We start from the raw sequence: 24,877 nt of genomic DNA, 5'->3' as shown, positions 1-24,877 counted from the left end.
CCCAAGACCTCTCAGTAACCCGAAATGTTTTAGTTCCAGTTTACATCTTTGCCACAGGTTTTAGCTGTGCTTTATCAAATTAGTGGATTAGAACAGTTGTGTACTAACAGGTACAGATAACAGGTTTCCATTTGGAACAATGAAAAACTTGTGGAACTAGATAAATGGTAATGGTTGTAAAATATTATGGATATACTTAATGCCACTGAATATTCTTAAATAGCTATAATTATACATTTTGTTGTATATATCTTTTATCAGAATAAAAAAGAGAATCGGAGTTAATCTTGAGTGGGGAAGAATCAATTAGGTCAGACATAATTGTACTTAGATGAAAAGCAGCTTTATTAACAAATTATAACCATATAATTCACTTGAGTGTGTAGCTCAGATTAGCTACAAATTAGTCTTCTTAATCTTAAAAATAAACTTTTTTCTACCATGTAAAACCTAGCCTTCCCTTAGACTTTTGAAAATTATTATATTTCGATCCCGGAGAGTTATAAAAAGGGAGCTGGACTCCAGTGGTATCATTTGCCTGATAGCTGGGTCTTAATCCACCTCTGTCCACTAAAACTGGTCCACGGCCACCTCCAGGTCCTTCCTGTACAGCTTTTACAAGAGGATAAATATATTTCTTTGTCGATTCAGATTCAGATTCGATTACTTCTCTGGCATAATCCTGAAATTCCTTCTCCTTTTCAGCCACAAGTGCTTCAGTAAGTCTGCAGTACTCTGATTCTGCTTGTTTTGCTTGCAGTGCATTAAACTTATGTTTGGCCTGTTTGGGAAAGAGAAAATATAATTACATACTGATGTGTTTAGAAAATTGGTCAATTTTCTAAACACACATAGCATATGAAGTTGTAGATAGAGCTTTTAAATTCATTGACATTTGACAAGTCCTGACTTAACTACATAATTTATTTCAGAAATTCTCCCATGCTTCTCACAATATGTTCAAAGCAGTGGCTCAGTGAAGCTTATCTTACTATGTGATTGTACATCTTCAAATAATATAGCATGAAATTAAGATTAAAATAACCAAGTTTAAAAGCCCGTTTCTACCAATTATAAGGTGTGTTTTCTTCACAAGTATAGAAGGCATACCAATCACTGTCCCAGTCCATCCGCTGTCCTGAAAGGATGCATCCAAACCTTCTATCCCAAACCAGCCACGTGCACCATGTGGCCCAGCCACGTAAGATTCAATCTCCAATGAAGATCTGAATTAAGGTAAACTAGTTACATTCTCTGTTTCCTAAGAATCTCAAGTTGGACAGGTGACATTTATCAATGTAGGTTGATCAGAAACTAGGTAGAATAAGCAACCTATCAAAAACTAGTTTACTAGCATTTCATTTTTTTCTTTTTATAATTTACAAAAACTGTTTATATTACACGAAGTGACTAATGGCTTTTTAAAGATTTCTATATTTTGGTTGACAGCTTTTCATTGTATGCATTTTAAGAAGTGCTGAGTTTATAAAAAAAATCACTTGTGAATATATTATTATAACATTCATGCAAATATTTTTCAAAATCAGTAACCAGACACTTCAGCTTAAAATCATAAACTGAAATTTGTGATGAAATAGTACAACTATTTTGTATTCAATATAAAATACCAAATTTTTATTAGAATGCTGTATTTCAACACTAGGACTTTTATGCTATTTGTTGAATAGGGACAGACACCAGGAGTTTGAAAAAATAGAAAATGACATTAAATAACATTAGGAATTTTTAAAAAAGGCTAAAAGCTGTCTTAGCAATGGTAAAATGCTGAAATTTGGGATCTTGACAAGGAGCAACTGGGATAAACTGACTGGGTAGCAGTTTTGTAGAAACATTGAGGGAACAGGGATAAACGTATTTTAAGTACAGAAAGGAAATGAGAGTGGAAGGAAAGGATAACCATAATGATCATATGACTGGTACCTCAAACTTTATATACATCAAATACAGATTTGTAAAATATTGATTGGTTTAAAATCCTAAAAATCATCACATGGCAGGTAAAGTAACAAATACCTTAGGAGATGTTAGAGAGCTAATTATTTGAAAACTCAAGTGAAAATCAAATATTTATCCTGTCTTTTAAAATTATATTTAAGGGAAACCAATTGCCGATCATGAAAATTTATTTGAAAACTTAAGCAATCAATGAGAAGGAAGGAGAAAATACATTTTGCCACCTATGAATTAAATCTAGGTAACAATCACCAAAGTCTGCTTGTATCACAGAAAGTAAGATGACAGTCATCACATGCCTCCTAGTGGAAATATACACCAATTATGAGGGATTTTCAGCAAAAAACAGCCTGAATCTGACTTACCTTGGATTTCGCATGAAATGTAAGGAACTATACTACCCTGCATGGCTGCCCACAAAATCCAGACTATAATAAAAGACGAGAAACCCAGGTCCTTCAACAAATTGCAAGATAAACAAGACAAGGAGAATAAGAACAAGAAGGATGGGGATGAAGGAAGAGTTACAGGTTACAAGAAATTTGAAAGATATATCAATCAGCCTAATAGAATATATGGACCCTGTTTCATCCTCAAAAAACTAAATAATTCATGAGACAATCTGGTGGAAATTGAGAAAACACTGAATGTTAAATGTTACATTTTTTTGAAAGTTTTAGATGTGATAACAATTGTGATTATGTTAATTCTGAAGAGCCTTTTCATGCAAAGATGGGCTCAATAAAGGACAGAAATGGTATGGACCTAACAGAAGCAGAAGATATTAAGAAGAGGTGGCAGGAATACACACAAGAACTGTACAAAAAAGATCTTCACAACCAAGATAATCACAATCCTGTGACCACTCACTTAGAGCCAGACATCCTGGAATGTGAAGTCAAGTGGGCCTTAGCATCATTACAGACAAAGCTAGTGGAGGTGATGGAATTCCAGTTGAGCTATTTCAAATCCTGAAAGATGATGCTGTGAAAGTGCTGCACTCAATATGCCAGCGTATTTGGAAAACTCAGCAGTGGCCACGGGACTGGGAAAGGTCAGTTTTCATTCTAATCCCAAAGAAAGGCAATGCCAAAGAATGCTCAAACTACCGCACAATTGCACCCATCTCACACGCTAGTAAAGTAATGCTCAAAATTCTCCAAGCCAGGTTTCACCAATAGGTGAACCGTGAACTTCCAGATGTTCAAGCTGGTTTTAGCAAAGGCAGAGGAACCAGAGACCAAATTGCCAACATCCGCTGGATCATCAAAAAAGCAAGAGAGTTCCAGAAAAACATCTATTTCTGCTTTATTGACTATGCCAAAGCCTTTGACTGTGTGGATCCCAATAAACTGTGGGAAATTCTTCAAGAGATGGGAATACCAGACCACCTGACCTGCTCTTGAGAAACCTATATGCAGGTCAGGAAGCAACAGTTAGAACTGGACATGGAACAACAGACTGGTTCCAAATAGGAAAAGGAGTTCGTCAAGGCTGTATATTGTCACCCTGCTTATTTAACTTCTATGCAGAGTACATCATGAGAAATGCTGGGCTGGAAGAAGTACAAGCTGGAATCAAGATTGCCGGGAGAAATCTCAATAAACTCAGATATGCAGATGACACCACCCTTATGGCAGAAAGTGAAGAGGAACTAAAGAACCTCTTGATGAAAGTGGAAGAGGAGAGTGAAAAAGTTGGCTTAAAGCTCAAGATTCAGAAAACTAAGATCATGGCATCTGGTCCCATCATTTCATGCGAAATAGATGGGGAAAGAGTGGAAACAGTGTCAGACTTTATTTTTGGGGGGGTCCAAAGTCACTGCAGATGGTGACTGCAGCCATGAAATTAAAAGACGCTTACTCCTTGGAAGGAAAGTTATGACCAACCTAGATAGCATATTCAAAAGCAGAGACATTACTTTGCCAACAAAGGTTCGTCTAGTCAAGGCTATGGTTTTTCCTGTGGTCATGTATGGATGTGAGAGTTGGACTGTGAAGGAAGCTGAGCGCCGAAGAATTGATGCTTTTGAACTGTGGTGTTGGAGAAGACTTGAGAGTCCCTTGGACTGCAAGGAGATCCAACCAGTCCATTCTGAAGATGGGCCCTGGGATTTCTTTGGAAGGAATGATGTTAAAGGTGAAACTCCAGTACTTTGGCCACCTCATGCGAAGAGTTGACTCATTGGAAAAGACTCTGATGCTGAGAGGGATTGGGGGCAGGAGGAGAAGGGGGCGACAGGATGAGATGGCTGGATGGCATCACTGACTAGATGGACATGAGTCTGAGTGAACTCTGGGAGTTGGTGATGGACAGGGAGGCCTGGCGTGCTGTGAGTCATGGGGTCGCAAAGAGTTGGATACGACTGAGCGACTGAATTGAACTGAAGGAGTCCCTGGGTTTTAGAGATAGATACTGATATATACATTGAAATATACATTGATAAAATGATATTTGGTATTTGCTTCAAAATAATATGGCAGATCCTACTTCTGATAATGGCCACATGAGGTTGGGCAAAACTCCACAGAAAAGTTGATTATTAAAGTCAGCCATTTCAGAGCATTGGTAAATGACTATGCACAGGCTACTGCTTGAGAAGTGTTTTTTCATGAAAAAGTAGATCAGAAGGTAAGAAGTACAAGTTCATAACTTTTCTTGTCTGGAGGGCATTGCTATCCCTCTAGCTCAGGTGGTGAAAACATGCAGATTACTGGACAATGATGGCAGATTCTATTTGGGCCAAGTGACAAAATAGCTAGAAATTTGAGGAGGAGATTCTGGAATGAGAGAAAAGCTGTAATGGTAAATCTACACACATTCCTGACTGATAAGAATACATCCACACAGGAGAATTTTTGGACTACCAATCTCAACCTGCACACAGCTTTCATAGCAGGCACGGGAGTAAAAGCTTTACTGGCTAAAGGTGTCTGAACATAAACCTCTACCCATATTACTGGATGACTGTCAAACAAAACCAGTACAGTGAGGAAAGAACCCTAGGGATCCAGGCTTTAAAACGTGAAAGTGACCAAAGACATCAGAGGTACTGTGGTGAAGGCAGATTTCATAGTTTGCATCCAGGGAAGACAACTGCCTACTAAAAAAGCAACAACCCTCAGAATAAAACAGAATCTGCAACATATTCTATATAAAGTGTTTGATTTTCAACCAAAAATCACTGCAAAGAAATAGGAAAATGTTATATTATTTTCAGGAAAGAAAGTTCAACAGAAACAATTGTAACTTTAATAGTTTAAAAAGTTACAACTATTAATGAGACTACATATTGACTTTGGCAATTAGATTTCAAAGCAGTTATGAAAATATCCAGTAAATTAAAAGAAATATGCTCAGAACAAGTGAATTGGGAATCACAGAATTAGAAACTATTAAAAAAAAACCTGTAGAGTTGAAAGTTCAATAACTGAAATGAAAAACTCGGGGGAGCTCAGCATCAGAATCAGTGTTGAAAGTAGGTCAATAGAAAGTATCCCATCTGAAGAAAAAGAAAATTATTGACTAAAATGAACAGAATGTCAGATTCCTGGTACAATATCAGATGTCTATGCATGTGCAAACTGGGTCCCTGAAGAAAAAAAGGATAAAGAGGCAGGAAAAAATACTTGAAATAGTAAAAAAAAAAAAAAACCTCACATTTCGTGATATTAAGTAGCACATCCAAGACGCACCACAAATCTCAAATAGGAAAAACTCAAAACATCACAGTCAATCTACAGGAAGCCACAATAAAAAAGCTTGTAATGAGCAAGAGAGCGAGAGAAAAATGACACATCACATACAGGGGACAAACAATATTAACAGATTCCAGTCAAATGGTGAACGCCAGAAGACACTGGAACAGTCAAAAGGCTGAAAAAATAATGACATCCAGTTAATTTTGTATCCAGTAATATGAAAGCAAGATAAAAGACTTCTCCATAAAAACATTTATTACTAGGCTACCTGTGCCATAAAATGTGCTAAAGGAAGTCTTGAGCCTGAATGGAAATGGCCAATAAGTATATGAAAAGATGCTCAATATCACTAATCATGAGGGAAATGCATGTGAAAACCATGAGATACCACTTCAGATCCATTATGATAAGCAACAACAAACAGAAAACGAGTGTTGAGAATTTGGAGGAGGTAGAACTCTCGAACATTGCTGGTGGCTCCGTTAAATGATGCAACTGCTGTAGAAAACTATGGTGTTTCTGAAAAACAACTAGACAGAATTACTATATGATCTAGCAATTCCGCTTGTAGGTATATAAGCAAAAGAATGGAAAACAGGAACTCAAACAGGTGTGTGTCTATATAGCAGTGTGCATAGAATCATTATTTGCAATAGCCAAAATATGGGAACCATGCAAATATCCATTGATGGATGTGTGGATAAACAAAATCTGATGTATATGTACAATGGAATATTATCAAGAAGGAATGAAACTGACACATGCTGCAATATGAATGAACCTTGAAGATACTACGATCAGTGAAATAAGACAGAGAAAAAAGGACAAATACTGTATGATTTCACTAATATGAGGTACTTAGAATAGCAAATTCACAGAGACAAAAAGTTGAACAGTGGTTACTAGGAACTGGGAGGAAGGTAGAACAAGACAGTTGCTCTTTAAAGCGCACAGAGTTTCAGAGGAGGATGATGAAAAAGTTATGGTGATGGACAGTGTTGACAACTGCACCTCAGTATAAATGTGCTTAATGCCCTTGGATTGTATGATTAAAAATAGTAAATTTTATGCATATTTCACCACATTAACGACCCAACTAAATAACTGGCAAAAGGTTTAAGTAAACACAAAGTAAGGCACACAACAACTAAAAAGAACATGAAAAGATGTTCAACATCTTTAGTTGTTAGGAAATGCAAAACGACACCATGAGATAACACTATACTAGAATTGTTAAAAGATGGCAATAACAAGTGTTAGCAAGGATGTGGAGTAACTTGTCTTTGCATACATTGCTGGGAGGAATGGAAAATGGTAGAGCTATTCTGGAAAACAGTTTTCAGAAACAAATGATTACATGCCCAGTCCTGCATACATGTTCTAAAATCTCTGGGACCACCACTCACCTCAAATACGAAACCTATGAGATCCCAATCAACATATTCTCTGGATAATAGTTATAAAAGGGGAAAAAGTAAAAGAAGCATCATGGCCTGCCATGTGCATTTGTATTTTCTTTCACATTTACTAAAACGCAATTGAAACTAAAGAAAGATAAATATCTGTCGAAAGACATAAACCTAGTATGGAAACTTCAATACTGATAAAAAGAAACTTCACATTTGTAGTACATTTTATTGTGTCATAACCATAGCAACTGTCTAATCTTACTTTATAAAACTGTTCTGGGAAACAAAACTCATTAAATCTATATTACATATTTATAAGTATAAACATTTAGGAATAACTACCATTTGCTGAATATGGGCATCTTGAACTTCTCGACGTTCTTTATCAGCTTTCTGCTTTTTTTCCTTTTCATGCTCCCAGAAAATCTGGTCTGCTTTTAAGATAGCTAGCATTTGTTCTGTAGCTTCTATTTTCCTTTGTCTTTCTTCTTCCTCTTTATTCTTCATCTAGATGATAGAAGGCAAAAGGAAAAAAAAAAAACCATTTTTAGCAATCAACGGCCTTGAAGTTAGAAAGTTCCAAGGGCAAAGTCAGCCAGGCGCAATGAAAGAGCCAAAAATTGGGGTGACTCACACATGGCCAGTTTACTTTTTGTTCTAGTAATATCAAGAAACAATGAAAACATAAGTAGAATGATATTGGTTTAAAAAAATATAGGAACAGAAAAGCAAGACCATCTCAAAATAGGGAAACATTTATAGCATTATATAACTACTATAATGCTTAAAAACTATCTAAATCTTATGAAAGTCAGTCATGTAAGGGGTAAATTCTGAAGTATTAAGATACACAGAAACACAATGGGGTAATTTTTACTTGGTTTATCTTAAAACCATTCAAATGAAAGTTAATAACTTTTTTACATTTCAGACGGTTCTGAAACAGAAGAGACTATTACTTTGCATCTATAAAGATCTTATTTGTAATTATCATGTCATTTTCTGTTAGAAAGTAAACGGTCTGATTTCAAGAATATTGGAAGGTAATTTTATATATTGTTTTTCAAATCTCTTAGTTTTTTGTTAGAGAAGCAGAGGGAGTAAGTTAGGGAAAAGTACAGCAAAGGGCTCAATTTTGTTTGATTTTTACTTGTCATTAGTGAATTGCTTACCACAAGAGCTCTATGTTCTGCGATTGCTTTTAATTCTGCTTTGTTTTTTTCATACTTTTCTCTTTCTCTTTTTTCCCACTCAGCCTCAGCTTCTGCAATATCTCTAGCAATAATCAAATCTTCATTGTCAAATTTCTCTTTCATTAGCTTACTCAGGAAGTTATTTATCCTTTTTCTCCGTTCCTCCATTAGCCTGTAACAAAATAACCATTTACTAGTCAAGTCTTCAAGAATGGTTTTGTTATGGAGCCAATATACTTTAAATGAAGATAAATTTAACTTTCCTTTTGCACTGGGTTAAGTCCTCTCTCTAGTTCAGGGCCAAGCAAAGTGCCTGGCACGTCATCAACAATAACTACCTGTCTGTTAAAGGAGTGGGGGCGTTTTGGTTTAGGAAATTGGGCAAAAACTTAACTTGAGTTGTGACATATTCACTGATCACTGAGTGAATTTGCAAAGCAACACTGGAGAAACGAAGAGAAAGGACACAATGCGCGCACCAAGGAAGTGACGATCTAAAGTGGGAAAAGGGCTTCCTTGCTGTCTCAGTGCTGAAGAATCCGCCTGCCAGTGCAGGAGACGCAGGTTTGATCCCAGTCCGGGAAAACCCCACGTGCCATGGAGCAGCTAAGCCCAACCACAACTACTGAAGTCCACATGCCCTAGAGCCTGTGCTCCACAGCAAGAGAAGCCACTGCGACGAGAAGCCCATGCAGTATGACTAGAGAGCAGCCTCTGCTCCCTGCAACTAGAGAAAAGCCCACACAGCACCAAAGACCCAGAACAGCCAAAAATTAATGAATAAAAAAAGTGCAGAAAAGGCAGTTATGTAAATAACTATGCAGGCAAAAGGTGATAAATGCCACAATAAACCTAGACAGTGATGTGAGCAAATGAAAAAAGGAAGCCTTCATGGAAAAAGTCACATTTCACCTAGGCTTTCAAAAACAAGTGTTTTTCTAAAGACTTTTATTGATTATCTACTATGTGCCAGGGACTATTGCAGCTATTGGGACATAGAAGTAAACAAAAACATTAAAAATCTCTGCCTTTGTGGAGCTTTCACAATAGTTGGGGTAGAGACACAGCAAACTAAATAATTAAAATAGTATTGGAGCACCAGTGAAAAAAAGAAAGCAGGTAAAGTGATAAGCAATGTGGAGTGTGGGGTTATAATTTTAAATAACACAGGGATGTCCTGAATGAGAAGGCAATAGTTGAGTAAAGATCTGAAAGAGTCAAGGGAGGTGAGCATTTCCCAAAGAGGGTACAGGAGAAATTCAGTTTAAGTGATGAAGAGGGAAAGAAAGAGAACAGGAAGAGATGAGGTTTGGGAGAGGGAGTTAGGGTCACTGGGAATTAGGATGGGTACAGGGCCTTATGGGCCATAATCAACACTCTTAAGTGTGGTGTGAAGCCACCAGAGGGTTTTGCACAAGTGAAAAGCATAATCTAGACAGAAAGACGATGTACTGTATCTTCACTCATCTCATCCCAAATTGCTCACTAAGGTAAGCAATGACCTCTACATCTGACGAGTGCTGTATTTTAAAACTCTCTCCCTCTAGTCATCTAACACTGATGACTGCTCTCTCCTTACTAAATTCTCACACACACACACACACACCCCCTTTGCAGTTTCTTTGCTTTTCCTCCATTGTCTGGAAACTATTCCTTGGTCTTCATATTATCTTTGTTCTCCATTTGACCTTTAACTATGGATTTTCATAGGGACTATGTCACCTTCATTTCTTTTCTACTCCCCCTAGGTGAGCTCACCTGTACCCACAGTTCCAGCTGCCACTTGTATATCAATGGCTCATAAAGCCATCTCCAGCTTTTATACAGCTCTCATACCCATCTCCTAAAGCAGAGATGTTCAGTATTTCCAGTCATCTGCCATATAGATGCAGAGACATTAGTTTGCCAATAAAGGTCTGTCTGGTCAAGGCTATGGTTTTTCCAGTGGTCACATATGGATGTGAGAGTTGGACTGTGAAGAAAGCTGAGCGCCAAAGAATTGATGCTTTTGAACTGTGGTGTTGGAGAAGACTCTTGAGAGTCCCTTGGACTGCAAGGAGAGCCAACCAGTCCATCCTAAAGATCAGTCCTGGGTGTTCATTGGAAGGACAGATGCTGAAGCTGAAACTCCAATACTTTGGCCACCTTATGCGAAGAGTTGACTCATTGGAAAAGACTGATGCTGGGAGGGATTGGGGACAGGAGGAGAAGGGGACGACAGAGGATGAATGGCTGGATGGCATCACCAACTCAATGGTCATGAGTTTGGGTGAACTCCGGGAGTTGGTGATGGACAGGGAGGCCTGGTGTGCTGTGATTCATGGGGTCGCAAAGAGTCGGACATGACTGAGTGACTGAACTGAACTGAACCACATAGATGACATCAATATTCCAAGGGAACCCCAATTCGCATGCTCCAAGCTGAAATCACCAAGTCACTAAATGCCCTGATATACATAAAATAATAAGATCTTTATTCCTAAAGACTGCACTCTCATATCACAACTTCTGATTTAAAATAATTTCAGATAGTACTTTATTAAGCACAAAAATTATTTTAGACACTGACCTGTGTGTTTCAGCTTCTTTCTCTTTCCCCATTTGTGTTAGACGCTTTTTTGCTTTGATAAATTTTCTAATCTTTTCATCTTCTTCCTCTTGCTGCTGCTGTTCTACAGCTTTGATGATATGTTTATCATTCAAATGTTCCTGGGTGTAGGGGGGAAATTGTGTTATCACAAAGCAAAGTCTCAACATATAGATATCTAATAGGAATCTGTCAAATGGTCAGCTTCTAATATAATTATTTCTCTTCGAAATTTATCTCAAGGAGATAATCATAGCTGGGCATTAAATTTCATGTACCATGTAATTCATCTCAGAGTTATTTATAATATTGAAAAACTGAAAACAACTTCTAAATATTCAATGATGGAGAAACAGTTAAATTATGCTCTCAAGGACATTGAAAGATATAAATAACAATCAGTAAGTAGGAGGAAAAAGCAGAATATAAAGCATTACCATAGTGTATTTTAGTTTTTCATGCACATATAAGTTTATATTGAATATATACCTGGAAGAAATGCATCAAATGTTAACAGTAGTTGGCTCTAGGGTATGAGATTATAGATGACTTTTACATCTTCTTAATTTTCTGTATTTCTTTTCAAATATCTCTTTTTTACAACTATGTAATTTAAAACAATACTATTAATATAATTAAAAATACAGTAAATATATTGTAATCTCATTCAATGTTTGAATAGTTAATATAGTCATATGCTATACAAATTTAAAATATTTTAAAAACACATAGTGTAAAATTTTTCCTACCACACTACTATCTTCCTATGCCTAATTCCACCCACCAGGCTCAATTACTCTGAAACTAATTTCTTGTCTAGGCTTTCTTTTTACACATACACAAAAAATTATACAGATGTATATTCTAATAAAAAATTTTAAACTAGGTCATTTTTTAAACAAAAATTTTAAATCTGTTCATATCAGAATATATTCTACTACCTGACCTCAGTTAGCCATCACAATAATAGGTGCCTTTAAACACAACAGCCAGGATATACAGATAGATGAGTGCTTCTGTTACCAAAAGTAGAAGTGAATTCAAGGTAAAAGTTACTAGGTGCAATTATTTATTATTACAACATATTTATAACTCAAGGTTACAATGTACCTACTATGCTTAAGTACTCTTCTATTTTATGGGATATTACTTTTAAAAGCCTGTAGTCTGGTTAGGAGATAGATTAGTTGACATGAAAAGGTAGTGAAAATATCAAACTCTTAAAAGTGATTTTTTCGAATTATTTCTTAAAAGCTTTATTTTACTGTTTTTTCTAAGTTATTGTAATGTTCATAAGGATTTTTATAATAAGCAAAGAGTAGAATTAACACAAAGTTAATTCTGATTTTTTAAAAGTTGGAAGCCTCAGCTCAAGGTCACATAGCTAGTAAGTAGCCAAGTTAGCATTCAAAACAGGTCTGTCCTATTCCAAAGTGACTTGGAGAGACAGAAATATTATATTCATGAACCAAGAATAAGACTTCATGCAAAAGGAATAATGATATTACTAGTATTCTATAATACTTAGAAATTAAAACTTTCATCACTAAAATTAAAAATTCAGTAGAAGATTTAGAAGACAAAGTTGAGGATAACTCTCAAAGTAAAAAAAAACAAAACAAAAATGGCAGGAATAATTAACTGCCTACCAAAGAGTCTTTCTTCCCTTCTGCATAAGTAGCAGAACTCAGATTTTGTTCAGAGTGGCAATATTCTCAGCTAGAAGACTATATTTCCAAGCTTTCTTTTCAGCGAGGTGTCACTAAATTACAACCAATGAGATTTAATGGAAATGGTTAAGTGGGAGTTCTGAAAAAGTTCCTTAAAAGGAGAAAAGATAGAACACTCTTTTCTGTCCTTCATCCTTTCTTCTTCTTGCTGCCTGGAGTCTGGTCAGGAGGGTGGGAGCTCCAGCAGCTATTCAAGGCCATGAGGCAATCCTGAGAACAGAAGCCACCTCTGTTCTGAGTACAGGAAGACAAAAAAAGAAAAGCTGTCTCATTCCTTGTTGATTCTGGAGGAATCATATCAGCCTTGGAATGATTAGCTCTGCTCTTCAAATAAAGGTTTAATTTTTAAGGTACTGTTGCAATTTATTTTGTAAGTTTTTACATTTTTCGAGTTTTCTGTTATATGCTTGTACCCTAACTAATAATATGAGAAACCATTTTTTTAAAAATTAGAGCATCACTTCAGAAAGTCCAGAGGGGTTCTAGAACAGAGAAAACAAAATAGAAAGGGACAAAATTATAGAAGAAATAAAAACTTGACACATTTATGGGTTAAAGCATCAACTGAGTGCTTAGCAAAATGAAAAAGACCTACACAAGGTATGTCCCTGTGAAATCTTAGACTCTGAGAGCTTCCAGAGAAACAGAGAGAAGGAAAGAAAAAGCCAAACACAGGAGCTTACACACATAAGATGAAGACCATAAATGGAATAAAACTTCTCAATAGCAACACTGAAAGCTAGGTGATTAAGAAACTGTAAATACACAACTCTGAATTCTGAACCCGGAATCCTACATCCAAACTATAAAGCAAGCATTACCTTAGAGGATAAGCTTTCCAGGTGAGAAGTCAAAAATCTCACCTCTGTAGCCTTTCTTCAGAAGCTACTCAAGGATGTATTTCAGCAAGATGAAGGAATAAACCAAGAAAGAGGAAGGCTTAAGATTGAGGAAATAGGAGCTGTGTGACCCAGGAAACGGCACAGGGAAGGCCCAGAAGGCAGCTGAGCAGCAGGCCCAGAGAGCGAACAGTCCAGAAGGCAGAGGACGGGGACTCTGGACGTGGGAGCACCAAAAAACCAATAACATAGATAATTTAATATTACTTAGCTGAACACTTGAAAACTAGTATCATCCATTTGACAGAACATGGAACATATGGAAAAAATTGAGGTATACAACTTTAAAGCAAATGAAAACAATGACAATTATTTTAATCACAAACATATTTACGGAAGCAAAAAATACAGTCATAGTATATTAACTCTTTGATGAACAATATTCATTTAATCATAATAATGATTAAACTAAAATTATACCCTGATTATTTAGGGAGGAGAATGAGAAGAGGGTAGTATTGGAAAAGAGCTAAATCCTCTTTGGGGCAGAGAGACAGAAAACATTTAAAACTGATAAATCAAGATACATATCTTGAAAGCTTCATATATTTTTAAAAATATGTAGATTATTTAGAATATAATTTTCCAAGAAGCAGAAGAAGTGGAGCAAGGACTGCTACTCTAAGCGTTTTGTGATGCTTGATGTTTTAAATCTGGATGTATGTAACTTCGTGAAAGTCAGACACAACAACAATGAATATGTTACTTAAGAATAAAAAAATAACTTTATAAAGAAAAGGATGTTAAAAATTACAAAATAAATTATAAAAACCATAAAACAATTATTACCATTTATTGAGCACAAATTAATAGTGCAGCAGATACTGAATATATATCACCCCGTTCGTTGCTTGTAACAGCTCTCATTTTAAGGATAAGAAAATTCATTTGACAAAAAGTCTCATTCTCTTAATTCTTGTTCATGAGTAAAAGCACATACATGTGAAACAACAGCAAATATAGTTCCCCTCAAAGTATACCTAGAAATCCAATTTAAAAATAGTAAACTTGTTTTCTACTCCACTATTGTTTATAAAAAATATACTGAAAATTAGGCATTGGACTTTGTACATTTCTTGAAGAGATACATTTCTGAGTATTATCTACTTACAAAAAATAGTCTCCTGCTTTCATTGATCTCTTCTTTTTTCTTTCCTTGTTTTTTTTTCATTTCTATTTCATATAATGAGTTCTGTCGCTTTATTTCCTCAGCATCCTTTTCTTCCTCTTTTCTCCTTCTTTCTTCTTCCTCTTCATGTTCTTTTATTCTGAAGAAAAAAAAAAAACAAAGAGTGAAGCAGAAAAATAGAATATAAAGAAATAGAAATGAATTAGATTCTTACTGGGATGATTTGAAGCTGTAAAGGAAAACTTCAGGATTTCTTTGGGGACAAGAACAGATAGGTAAAGAGCAGTGATAAAAACCAAATCCAAACTTGGTTATCCCAGGATTGCCAATTATTTTTCTTTCTTCAAATATGTTTCATTACTCACCAAAATTAAGTCTTTCACCAGATTCAAATGTTTCTTTCCTTTAGAAAGAACCGGTTAACTGAACAATAGACAGTATGCTGAAATGGTGACACTGTTTTACAGAAGAGTCCCTAATCCCGTCTGCTTTTCGATTTCAGCACTACAAGACACTATCTAAGCTATGGACCTGGCCCCTCAGAAAATGGGGTTTGACAGAAGAAAGGCGACGATTTCCTTACCCTGCTGGCCATTTTGCTTGTTATCTTCCCCCTGGCTAACACCAACTATTGATGCCTCTGACTGGTGAGTCATCCAGCGCAGGTTCTCTCACAGGGCTTGCGTGTGAGTTCCTCAGAGACGCCTGAGCAGCCTCCTCACTGCAGAGCTCCGATCTGGATTTAGCACCAGCTCTGTTCAACCCACACCCTCAGGCCCACTACCATCACCACCAGGAGCATGCACCATCAGTGGCTTATCACAGGTTCTGCCCACGTTTGGTAGTTGATCCTCAGCATACTGGCAAGACCACTCCAGCCTGAGCTGCCTGTGTCTATGCATCCACGCATCCCGCCCAGCCAATCAACATATGTTCCTGCCCTCACGAAGCTTACATTTGGGACTTCCCTGATGTAATCAACCTCATCTTACTTTTTAAGTGTCTTTACAATAATTTTTTTAAAGGTGTCGATCAAAAATCTTTGGGGAGATTTTGGCATCACAGAGTCCCTTATTTGCCCTGTCCTCACTTACTCCTTGGAAGGAAAGTTATGACCAACCTAGAGAGCATATTCAAAAGCAGAGACATTACTTTGCCAACAAAGGTCCATCTAGTCAAGGCTATGGTTTTTCCAGTGGTCATGTATGGATGTGAGAGTTGGACTGTGAAGAAAGCTGAGCACCGAAGAATTGATGCTTTTGAACTGTGGTGTTGGAGAAGACTCTTGAGAGTCCCTTGGACTGCAAGGAGATCCAACCAGTCCATTCCAAAGGAGATCAGACCTGGGTGTTCTTTGGAAGGAATGATGCTGAAGCTGAAACTCCAGTTCTTTGGCCACCTCATGCAAAGAGTTGACTCACTGGAAAAGACTCTGATGCTGGGAGGGATTGGGGGCAGGAGGAGAAGGGGACGACAGAGGATGAGATGGCTGGATGGCATCACTGACTCGATGGACATGAGTTTGAGTGAACTCCGGGAGATGGTGATGGACAGGGAGGCCTGGCGTGCTGTGAGTCATGGGGTCGCAAAGAGTTGGACATGACTGAGCGACTGAACTGAACTGAACATCATGCCCACTGTGAGTCACAGGCAGATTCTCATACTGATCAAAGACAAACAATAAAATAGGCCATATTTTCCAAATACTGATGACAAAAATCTGCAATATGTCTAATAAATTAATATCTAATATATATAAATACACTCATCATCACCTTTTAATCAATTAATCAATGATTAACATATACTTCCACATTCCAGGTAGCTCAGTGGCAAAGAATCTGCCTGCTAATGCAGGAGACATAAGAGGTGTGGGTTCAATCCCTGTGTCAGGAAGATCCCCTGGAGGAGGAAATGGCAACCCACTCCAGTATTCTTGCCTGGAAAATCCCATGGACAGAGATTGTCCTGAACATAAATATTAGTAACTACAATAAAACATTCTGAGGTGACAGCTATAAAACTCTTAATAATGGATACTTAAAATTTTTTTATTCATTTATTTTTGGCTGTGTTGGGTCTTCGCTGTTGCGTGGGCTTTTCTCTAGTTGCAGGGAGTAGGGGCTACGCTCTAGCTGCAGTGTGTGGGCTTCTCATTGAGGTGGCTTCGCTTGTTGCAGAGCACATTCTCTAGGGCACTCAGTCTTCAGTAGCTGCAGTGCAAGGGCTCACTACTGGCTCCTGAGCTCTACAGCACAGGCTCAATAGTTGTTGCACACGGGCTTACTATCTCTGCCGCACGTGGGATCTTCCTGGATCAGGGACCAAACCTGTGTCTCCTGCACTGGCAGGTGGATTCTTTACCACTAAGGCACCAGGGAAGCCTAATAATGGCTATTTTTGAAGAGCGAAATGAAAGTTAAAGACATTGAATAGAGTGGAAATAAAGAAGAAATTCTAAATTTTACTCCAAATTTTGTTATATTGCTTGAATTGGAAACAACAGGCATATTATTCATTTATGCTGCTGTCGATTCAGTCGTGTCCAACTCTGTGTGACCACATGAAAGGGAAAAGTGAAAGTGAAGTCACTCAGTCGTGTCTGACTCTTCGAGACCCCATGGACTGCAGTCTACCAGGCTCCTCCATCCATGGGATTTTCCAGCCAAGCGTACTGGAGTGGGGTGCCATTGCCTTCTCTGATTATTCATTTATAGTTTGTGAAATTTAAAAGAAAATTTTGAAGAGCAGATGAATATACACTCATATGTTAATAGTGCTTAATCTGGATCACAGCATTTCTGGTGATTTTTAATTTATAGCCTATTTTATTTAATTATATTTAAAAATAATGATGAATGAATTAATGATGTAATACTTAAGTATAAAAATATTTTTTCTTTAAAAATGGTAAAAATGTCCACAAACAGTATTATTTTTTTGTATACATTAATACAATGTATATATTGATACATTTAAACTATAGTATGAAGAAAATGATCTCACACAAGGTGGCTGATGGACAAGGAAGAGGCTTTTCACTAAATCCCCTTTGTGCCTCTTCCTATGTGCATGCATCAGTTATTTAGAAAAGTAAGTAAAATAACACCCAAATATTCTCCTCTCCATATGTACAATAATAGCTACTTTAAAAAAAATCAGCTTTGATTTCCATTTACCAACATGGCAAGATTTCATGACATACTAGGGACTTCCCAGGTGGTGCTAGTGGTAAAGAACTGCCTGCCAATGCAAGAGACACAAGAGACACGGGTTTGATCCCTGGGTCGGAAAGATCCCCCAGAGTAGGAAATGGCAACCCACTCCAGTATACTTGCCTGAAAAATTCCACAGACGGAGGAGACTGGTGGGCTACAGTCCATTGGGCCACAAAGAGTCAAACAAGACTGAGCACAGAGACTACTGGTAAGTGAAAAAAACATTTCATAAAACAATACTGTAGGTCTAGTTTTATTTTATAAAATGTGAGTATACATGCTCAGAAAAAAAGTCTGTATCAGTGGATCAATGATTACCAAGGGCCAAGGGTGGGGGACAGAACTTAATGCAAAGGAGCATGAGGGAATTTTGGGGGGCAGTCAAGTGTTCTACATCTTGATTTGGAGGTGATTATACAGCACTATGCTTTGCGGGGGCATAGGGCATGACTTACGGGATCTTAGTTCCCCAACCAGGGATTGAACCCTAGTACCTCGGCAGTGAAAGTACAGAGTCCTAATTAATGGACCACCAGGGAATTCCCAGCAATATGCTTTTAAAAAGTGGATTTTATTAAATACAAATTATACTTCAGTGAATGAGACCCTCTCTACCACTAACATCAAAAAAATCTATATGGCTACATACCAAGACAATAACAAATTATTGTGTTAGATTAGATTATTGTTCAAAAAGATGGACTCCCTCACTCCTCACTTGCATGTAGGTCTATGGCTCTGTCCCACTGAAGTCAGCATGGTGATGTGACTTGAGACTCATGGTAGGCCAAGTGTATTTCCTTACCCTTTGACTTTCTTTGGGTTTAGCCATGTGCTTGCAAGCTTGGGTTCATTCTTTTGCATCTGTCAATACCGTAAAAACAATTTTCCCCTGGTGCTTGCTGTCCCTTCATCCTGGACCTCAAAATGAGATCCACATGGAATAGGATCAGAGCCTTTACTGCAGTAACAAGCAAACCCAGCTGTCCTACAGTTTGAAGAGAAGCTGCCCAGCCAAGCCCAAACAACCCACACACACATGAGAAATAAATGTTTACTGTTGAATGCCACCAGATTTTGTGGCATTATTATAACAATTGTAACTAATATATTATTTTTAGATAAGGAAGTAATCCACCTGCAATGCAGGAGACCAAAGTTCGATCCCTGGGCTGGGATGATCCCTTGGAGAAGGAAATGGCAACCCACTCCAGTATTCTTGCCTGAAAAACCCCATGGACAGAGGAGCGTGGTAGGCTAAAGTAAATGGGGTTGCAGAGTCAGACATGACTTAGCGACTAAGCCACCAAAGGAGTAATAGTGATTCTTAACCTCTTTCTTTGTATTTTTTTCTATTTATTAAGTATATCAGCATACGTTACTTTTATAATCAGAAAAAAAAGCTATATCCATTACAAGAAAAAGAAGGTACAAAAAAAAGGTAATTTATATATACATACTGTTTTAAATGATCTTTAGCAAGAGCCACTCTTTCTCTGCGTTGTTTTTCTGCTTTTTCTCGTTCTTCTTTAAAAGCTTTTTCAACATTGAGTTTCACTTGTTCCTCCCATTTTTTATCTGATTTTATTTTACTCTTTTGGAATTCAATCTGTGCATCCCGTTCTTTCATAACTCTACTAAGAAGTAGTCCTGACTACAAAAAAAAATTGCAATATTTTAAGAAAATGAAGTCTAGTTATATACAGTGGTGTTAAATATATATAAAATGTAAGAAAACCCAAGTAGTACATGAAAGTTTTTCACTCGTTCTGTCTGGTAAAATTGGTATTGCTTTGCAAGTTCAATGGCCTTTTTCCTTTCTCCTTGTTTGTATATTGCTTCTTCTATATCAAGAATTTGTCTTTCTGCTTCTATTTCTTCATCACGCTTCTTTTTGGCTTCAAGTTTCTGTTCTTTCATCCCCTACAAAAAGATAAAAGCAGTAGTCTGTTTTCATTTTGTAATTTAACCTTACAAAATTTAACATTATAATTAGAGCTTTCCCTGAGTATTTGCACATACCATTAATAAATAAGAGGTTATACTTATGAGCTAATCTTTAATTGAATTTTTTAGGTAATACATTTACATGGTTCAAAACCCAAAATATTACAAAAGTATATAATGGAACTCTCCCTCCAATCCTCATTTGTACCTGGAATCTCTAAGATAAACACTTACCTTAGTTTCTCACACTTACTTCCATAATTCCATTCTATATAAATAATATTGCTACTTTTGTCCCTTTATTTATTTATTTATTTCTGGCTGTGCTTGGTCTTTGTTGCTGCAAGGGCTCTTTGCGGTGAGCTAGGACTCCTCTCTCGTGGTGTGCGAGCTTCTCATTGCGGTGGCTTCCCTTGCTGGGGACCACAGGCTCTAGGGCGTGCGGGCTTACGTAGTTGTGGCTCCCGGGCTCTAGAGCACAGGCTCAATAATAGTCGTGGAGCACAGACTCGATTGCTCCACAGTACGAGGGATCCTCCTGGATCAGGGATGGAACCGTGTCTCCTGCATTGGCAGGCGGATTCTTTACCACTGAGCCACCAGGGAAGCCCTTTAAAAAATCAACAACAGCATATTTCACATGTTCTTCTACACCCCTGAGGAGGTAGTCAATGTCTCATATCCATGAAGTCATTTTCTCCTTTATGGGTCATACTTTCTACATCTTAAGAAAATCTCACCTACCCTGAAACCTTGAAGCTATCCTATGATTTATTTTTAAATGTTCCATTTTCCACATTTAGGTCTTAAATCCAGCTGAAATTCATTTTTGTATATTCTGTGCCATAGGGATATAATTTCATTTTTTCCATATGCCAATTATTTCAGTATCTGTTATGGAATTTCCATCTTTTTCCATTTAATTTGCAATGACATTTCTAGCACATGGCAGGCTCCCATGTATAACACAGGATTGCTTCTAGGCTCTCTCTACTGATGAATCATTTTGCCAATCCCTGTGCCTATACTGCAGTTTTTATTATTATGTTTCTATTACACTCACTACATTTTTTTTCTTCTTTAACACCCATGAAAGTGTAAAGTATTAGGTGTAGTGTGGTACTTCTAGGAAAAAAAAAAAAACAGGGAGTATATTTCACACCCCCATCTATTTATGGACCAAGGGCTTTTCTAAAATCAAATTTTTTACAGTATATGTTATATACGCTCTTTTAACATACAGTTTTACAAATGCATAGTCATTTATAGAACAGTTCCATCCTCCCCTAAAATTCCCTCATGTCCTGTTAGAGTCAACTATTCCCCCCACCTGTACCCCCTGGGAATCACTGATCTGTTTTCTTTCCTTGTAAGTTTTGCCTTTTTCAGAATGTCACATATTATATTACATATATGATATCAGTCATGATGTAACTCTTCCCTCTTTTAGAAAAAAGAGAATTCATAAATTATGAACACTGTTCCTAAAGCAAGAAAAGACAAGCTTTCTGTGTCCCCTCCCAAAGATAGATAATGTACCTTGCAATATAGTGAGGAAATATGCAAAGTTGGGGGGGGTAGGGAAAAGTGAGAACTCTCTAAGCAGATATTATGCTTGCACAGAGTTTTAAAAATTCTACTAGAAAACAGGAAAAATTCCTGCCTCTCAGTTCCTCAATGATCCAGGCAAGTGTTGTAGGGGGATGAGAATATCTTTTCCCAGCATTTCTCCCCAGGTGAAATAATAAAAGGAGTCAGAGGATACCTCCCCACTTTGAAGTAGATTCCCACTCATGTACATGGCACTAAAACGCAGGTTACTGTACCTCTTAGGTAGAGAATCTTACAGATGCACAGAGAACGGCACAGCAAAGAGATATATCATTTTAGAAAAAGATGGAATGGCAGACAAATCAACGGCAGATGAAGCTGCCTGGATACCTCAAGAAGCTCCTTGGCTCCTCAGTTTCAAGACCTGTGTTTCTGCACAATCCTCCATCGTAACAATAACCAGCATTACCCTGATATCCAAACCAGACAAAGACATTTCAAGAAAACCAATATCATTTCAAGAAGTTCAATCAGTTCAATATCCCTCATCAGTTCAATATCCCTCATCAATACATATGCAAAAATTAACATTTTAACAAACTGAAACCATCAAAAAGATAACATATAACCAGCAGACATTTATCCCAGGAATGCAATCTTGCTTCAATGTTTGAATACTGATCAATTCACCATATAACAAAATTAAGAATTACAACTTCATGATTACATCAACAGAGACAAGCAAAAAAAAAAAAAAAGCACTTTAAAAATCAAACATCCATTCCTGTACAATAAGGCAAAAAGAAAGAGAAAGAAAGAACTAAAAGACACACCCAGATTGGAAAAGAAGTAAAATTCATAAAACTGTCTTTACTTTCTGTTGCAGGTCAAATGTCAATATCTGCTTGATGTTCATCCATCAACAACTGAGCATAATAACAAACTGTGTTATATCCATACAATGGAATACTGCTCAGCAATAAAATGAATTAATAATTGATACAAAACATGAAAGAATTTCCAAATAATAGTGTGAGTTAAATTTATAATAGACAGCAGATCAGTGGTTGCCTGGAGACACTGGAGGAAGCATGGGGAGGAATGAGAGGAAGTAAAATGGGGTACAATAAAACTTTCTGGGGGGCAATTATATGTTCATTATCTTGATTATAATAATGGTTTCAGGAGTAAATAAGCACATCCAATCTTAAATTGTACACTTTAAATACATCCAGTTTACTGTATGCCACTTATACCTAAATAAAGCTGTTGAAAATGTGTTTCAATGCACTGTAATGCTATTTTGCATCTTTAAAATATTTATAAAAGAGTACTAAGAAGAGTAAGTCTTCAGTGCATGTGTACTCCGAGATGGTTAATACTTACTGCATATGTATTAGTCCAGTGTTTTACCACTTCTTGGGATCGTAAATGCATTTCTTTCTTTGCTTTTCTTTCTGCACGAAGGCATGCTGCTTCTCTTGTCAAACTGTCTAGGCTATCTCGAATCCTTTCCCACTCATTGTGTGGAATTATGGTGACCTGCCGGAGATCTACTTTGGTAGGCAGAAGAGGTGGATAGAGAACTGGATCTTCTTCACAGTTCTTCATTTCTAATAAATTTTTAAAAATGAGTTAAAAGCTTTCAAGAAGAGTTTAAGTGATTTTTCATAGACATTTCTATATTGGCATACTATCTGGAAGTTGTTTCAAAGAATAATTTTATTCTTGTTATCTTAAGAACAGCTGGGATTAAGTGGAAAATATACAAGATTTTAAAATCAGAAGACATAAATTTGAGTCCTTGCTCAGTCAATTCCTTACTATGTAAACTTGGGCAAGTTATTTAACTTCTTGGAATCTCAGTATCAACATCTTCCAAATGAAGATATAATTTAGCAGTGAGGCTCAGATGCAAACTTCTGGACCAACTGCCAGAGTTAAATCTATCAGGTAAATATTTTAGCACGGCACTTTTTTTTTTCCTTTTTGCTCCCTGAGGTTTGTGGGATCTTAGTTCCTCCACCAGGGATTGCAAACAGTCCAGGCAGTGAAAGCATCCAGTCCTAACCACTGCAGCACCAGGGAACTCCCAGTGCAGTACTTTATATACAAGAAAGTGAATATGTGAGAACAATTGTGTTTTTTCAATACGTGCCCCTTGAGTACTGTCTCCTACATGTCATGATCCTCTGCTGGTACTTCTTAAGTTTTCCACAGCATATATATGCACTAGTGCCCACTGGGTGGGAGAATGGCTGGCTCTCACTTGGCACAAGGGATTTGATTGCTACTGAAGCAATGACACGGAGAAGGCGATGGCACCGCACTCCAGTACTCTTGCCTGGAAAACCCCATGGACGGAGGAGCCCGGTAGGCTGCAGTCCATGGGGTCGCTCAGAGTCGGACAGGACTGAGCGACTTCACTTTCACTTTTCACCTTCATGCATTGGAGAAGGAAATGGCAACCCACTCCAGTGTTCTTGCCTGGAGAATCCCAGGGACAGGGGAGCCTGGTGGGCTGCCGTCTATGGGGTCGCAGAGTCGGACATGACTGAAGCAACTTAGCAGCAGCAGCAGCAGCAGCAATGACATGAAGATAGTCTAAGTTCCCAAGGTTCTAATGTTACCATGAGAACATTAATTGGGAATTTACAGACTTAAGAAACCAAAATCATTCAAAGTAATAAAGAGTTCTTTAAATGTTCTAGCTACTTCTATTACAAAATCAAATTTTTATAAAAGGTCATGTGAGTTAATCCACCTTAAACAGCATTATTTTTACACTGATACATCAAAGTATATGCCGTAGGGTGAGACATTACCTTCATTCTAGATTTGAATAAAATGAGACTTTCCTTAAGACACTTTCCTAAGAGCACTCAGTAGGTTCACAACATTCTAATGAGATCACTTATATTTCCAAAATACATTCCAAGTCATTCAACGAATAACAAAGCTTAAGTGCGAGAGAATTCAGCAAACACCAGACTTTTGGAGCTGCAACGGCGCAGCTTGAGGTCCAGACCAGCTAGACCAGTCAACTGTTAAGTTTCTGACTTCTTTTCTCTACCCTTATTTCTGTAAACTTCCCACCTACCCACCCATCCATGGTCAAAACTGTCTAATTTACACGGAGCCCAAAGATGCCCACAGTGCTGTTTTTATTTGGTGCAGCCCGTTTCAGAAGGTAATGTACCCTCGCCTCTCCCCCCGTGCTTGGGAACCAGAAACAGTCCCTGTGCCGGGATGGGCCAGTTTAGCTCACCCGCGCTTTCCTTCGCCTGTCCACTGCGCCTTCCGAATCGCACCAGCATCTCTAGGGTGCCCGCGGCGTTCTCAGGCTTGGAAAGGCGATTTGAAGCGAAAGCTCCACGGCCTCCAGGCGGCAGAGTTTTCGCCAAACCACGCAGTTGCTTAGCAACGCCACAGGAAGTGACGGTAATCGTCCCCGAGGAACGAAGAACGCGCAGCTGTAGACTATAGGTCTGGAGAAGGGAGATTGCGCCTGCGCGGAAAGTCGAGGCCGGGTGTACGAG

At 37.7% G+C, this 24,877-nt stretch overlaps 1 protein-coding gene across 1 annotated transcript; it reads right to left on the bottom strand.

The window, feature by feature from the left end:
- Positions 1–327: 327 nt before the first annotated feature.
- CFAP210 (cilia and flagella associated protein 210) lies at positions 328–24,877 on the bottom strand (the record flags this gene model as incomplete). Its single annotated transcript, XM_010801941.4, has 9 exons — positions 328–781; positions 7,427–7,591; positions 8,257–8,449; positions 10,847–10,986; positions 14,605–14,761; positions 19,301–19,494; positions 19,590–19,763; positions 22,725–22,951; positions 24,607–24,877. Coding segments are annotated over 9 exons (1,866 nt in total), but the record flags the coding sequence as incomplete, so codon positions are not given.

This window comes from Bos taurus, chromosome 2, assembly GCF_002263795.3.
Source record: "Bos taurus isolate L1 Dominette 01449 registration number 42190680 breed Hereford chromosome 2, ARS-UCD2.0, whole genome shotgun sequence".
NCBI classification, from domain to species: domain Eukaryota; kingdom Metazoa; phylum Chordata; class Mammalia; order Artiodactyla; family Bovidae; genus Bos; species Bos taurus.
The sequence above is the reverse complement of the archived record's forward strand: the minus strand, read 5'-3'. Positions and strand labels throughout refer to the sequence as shown.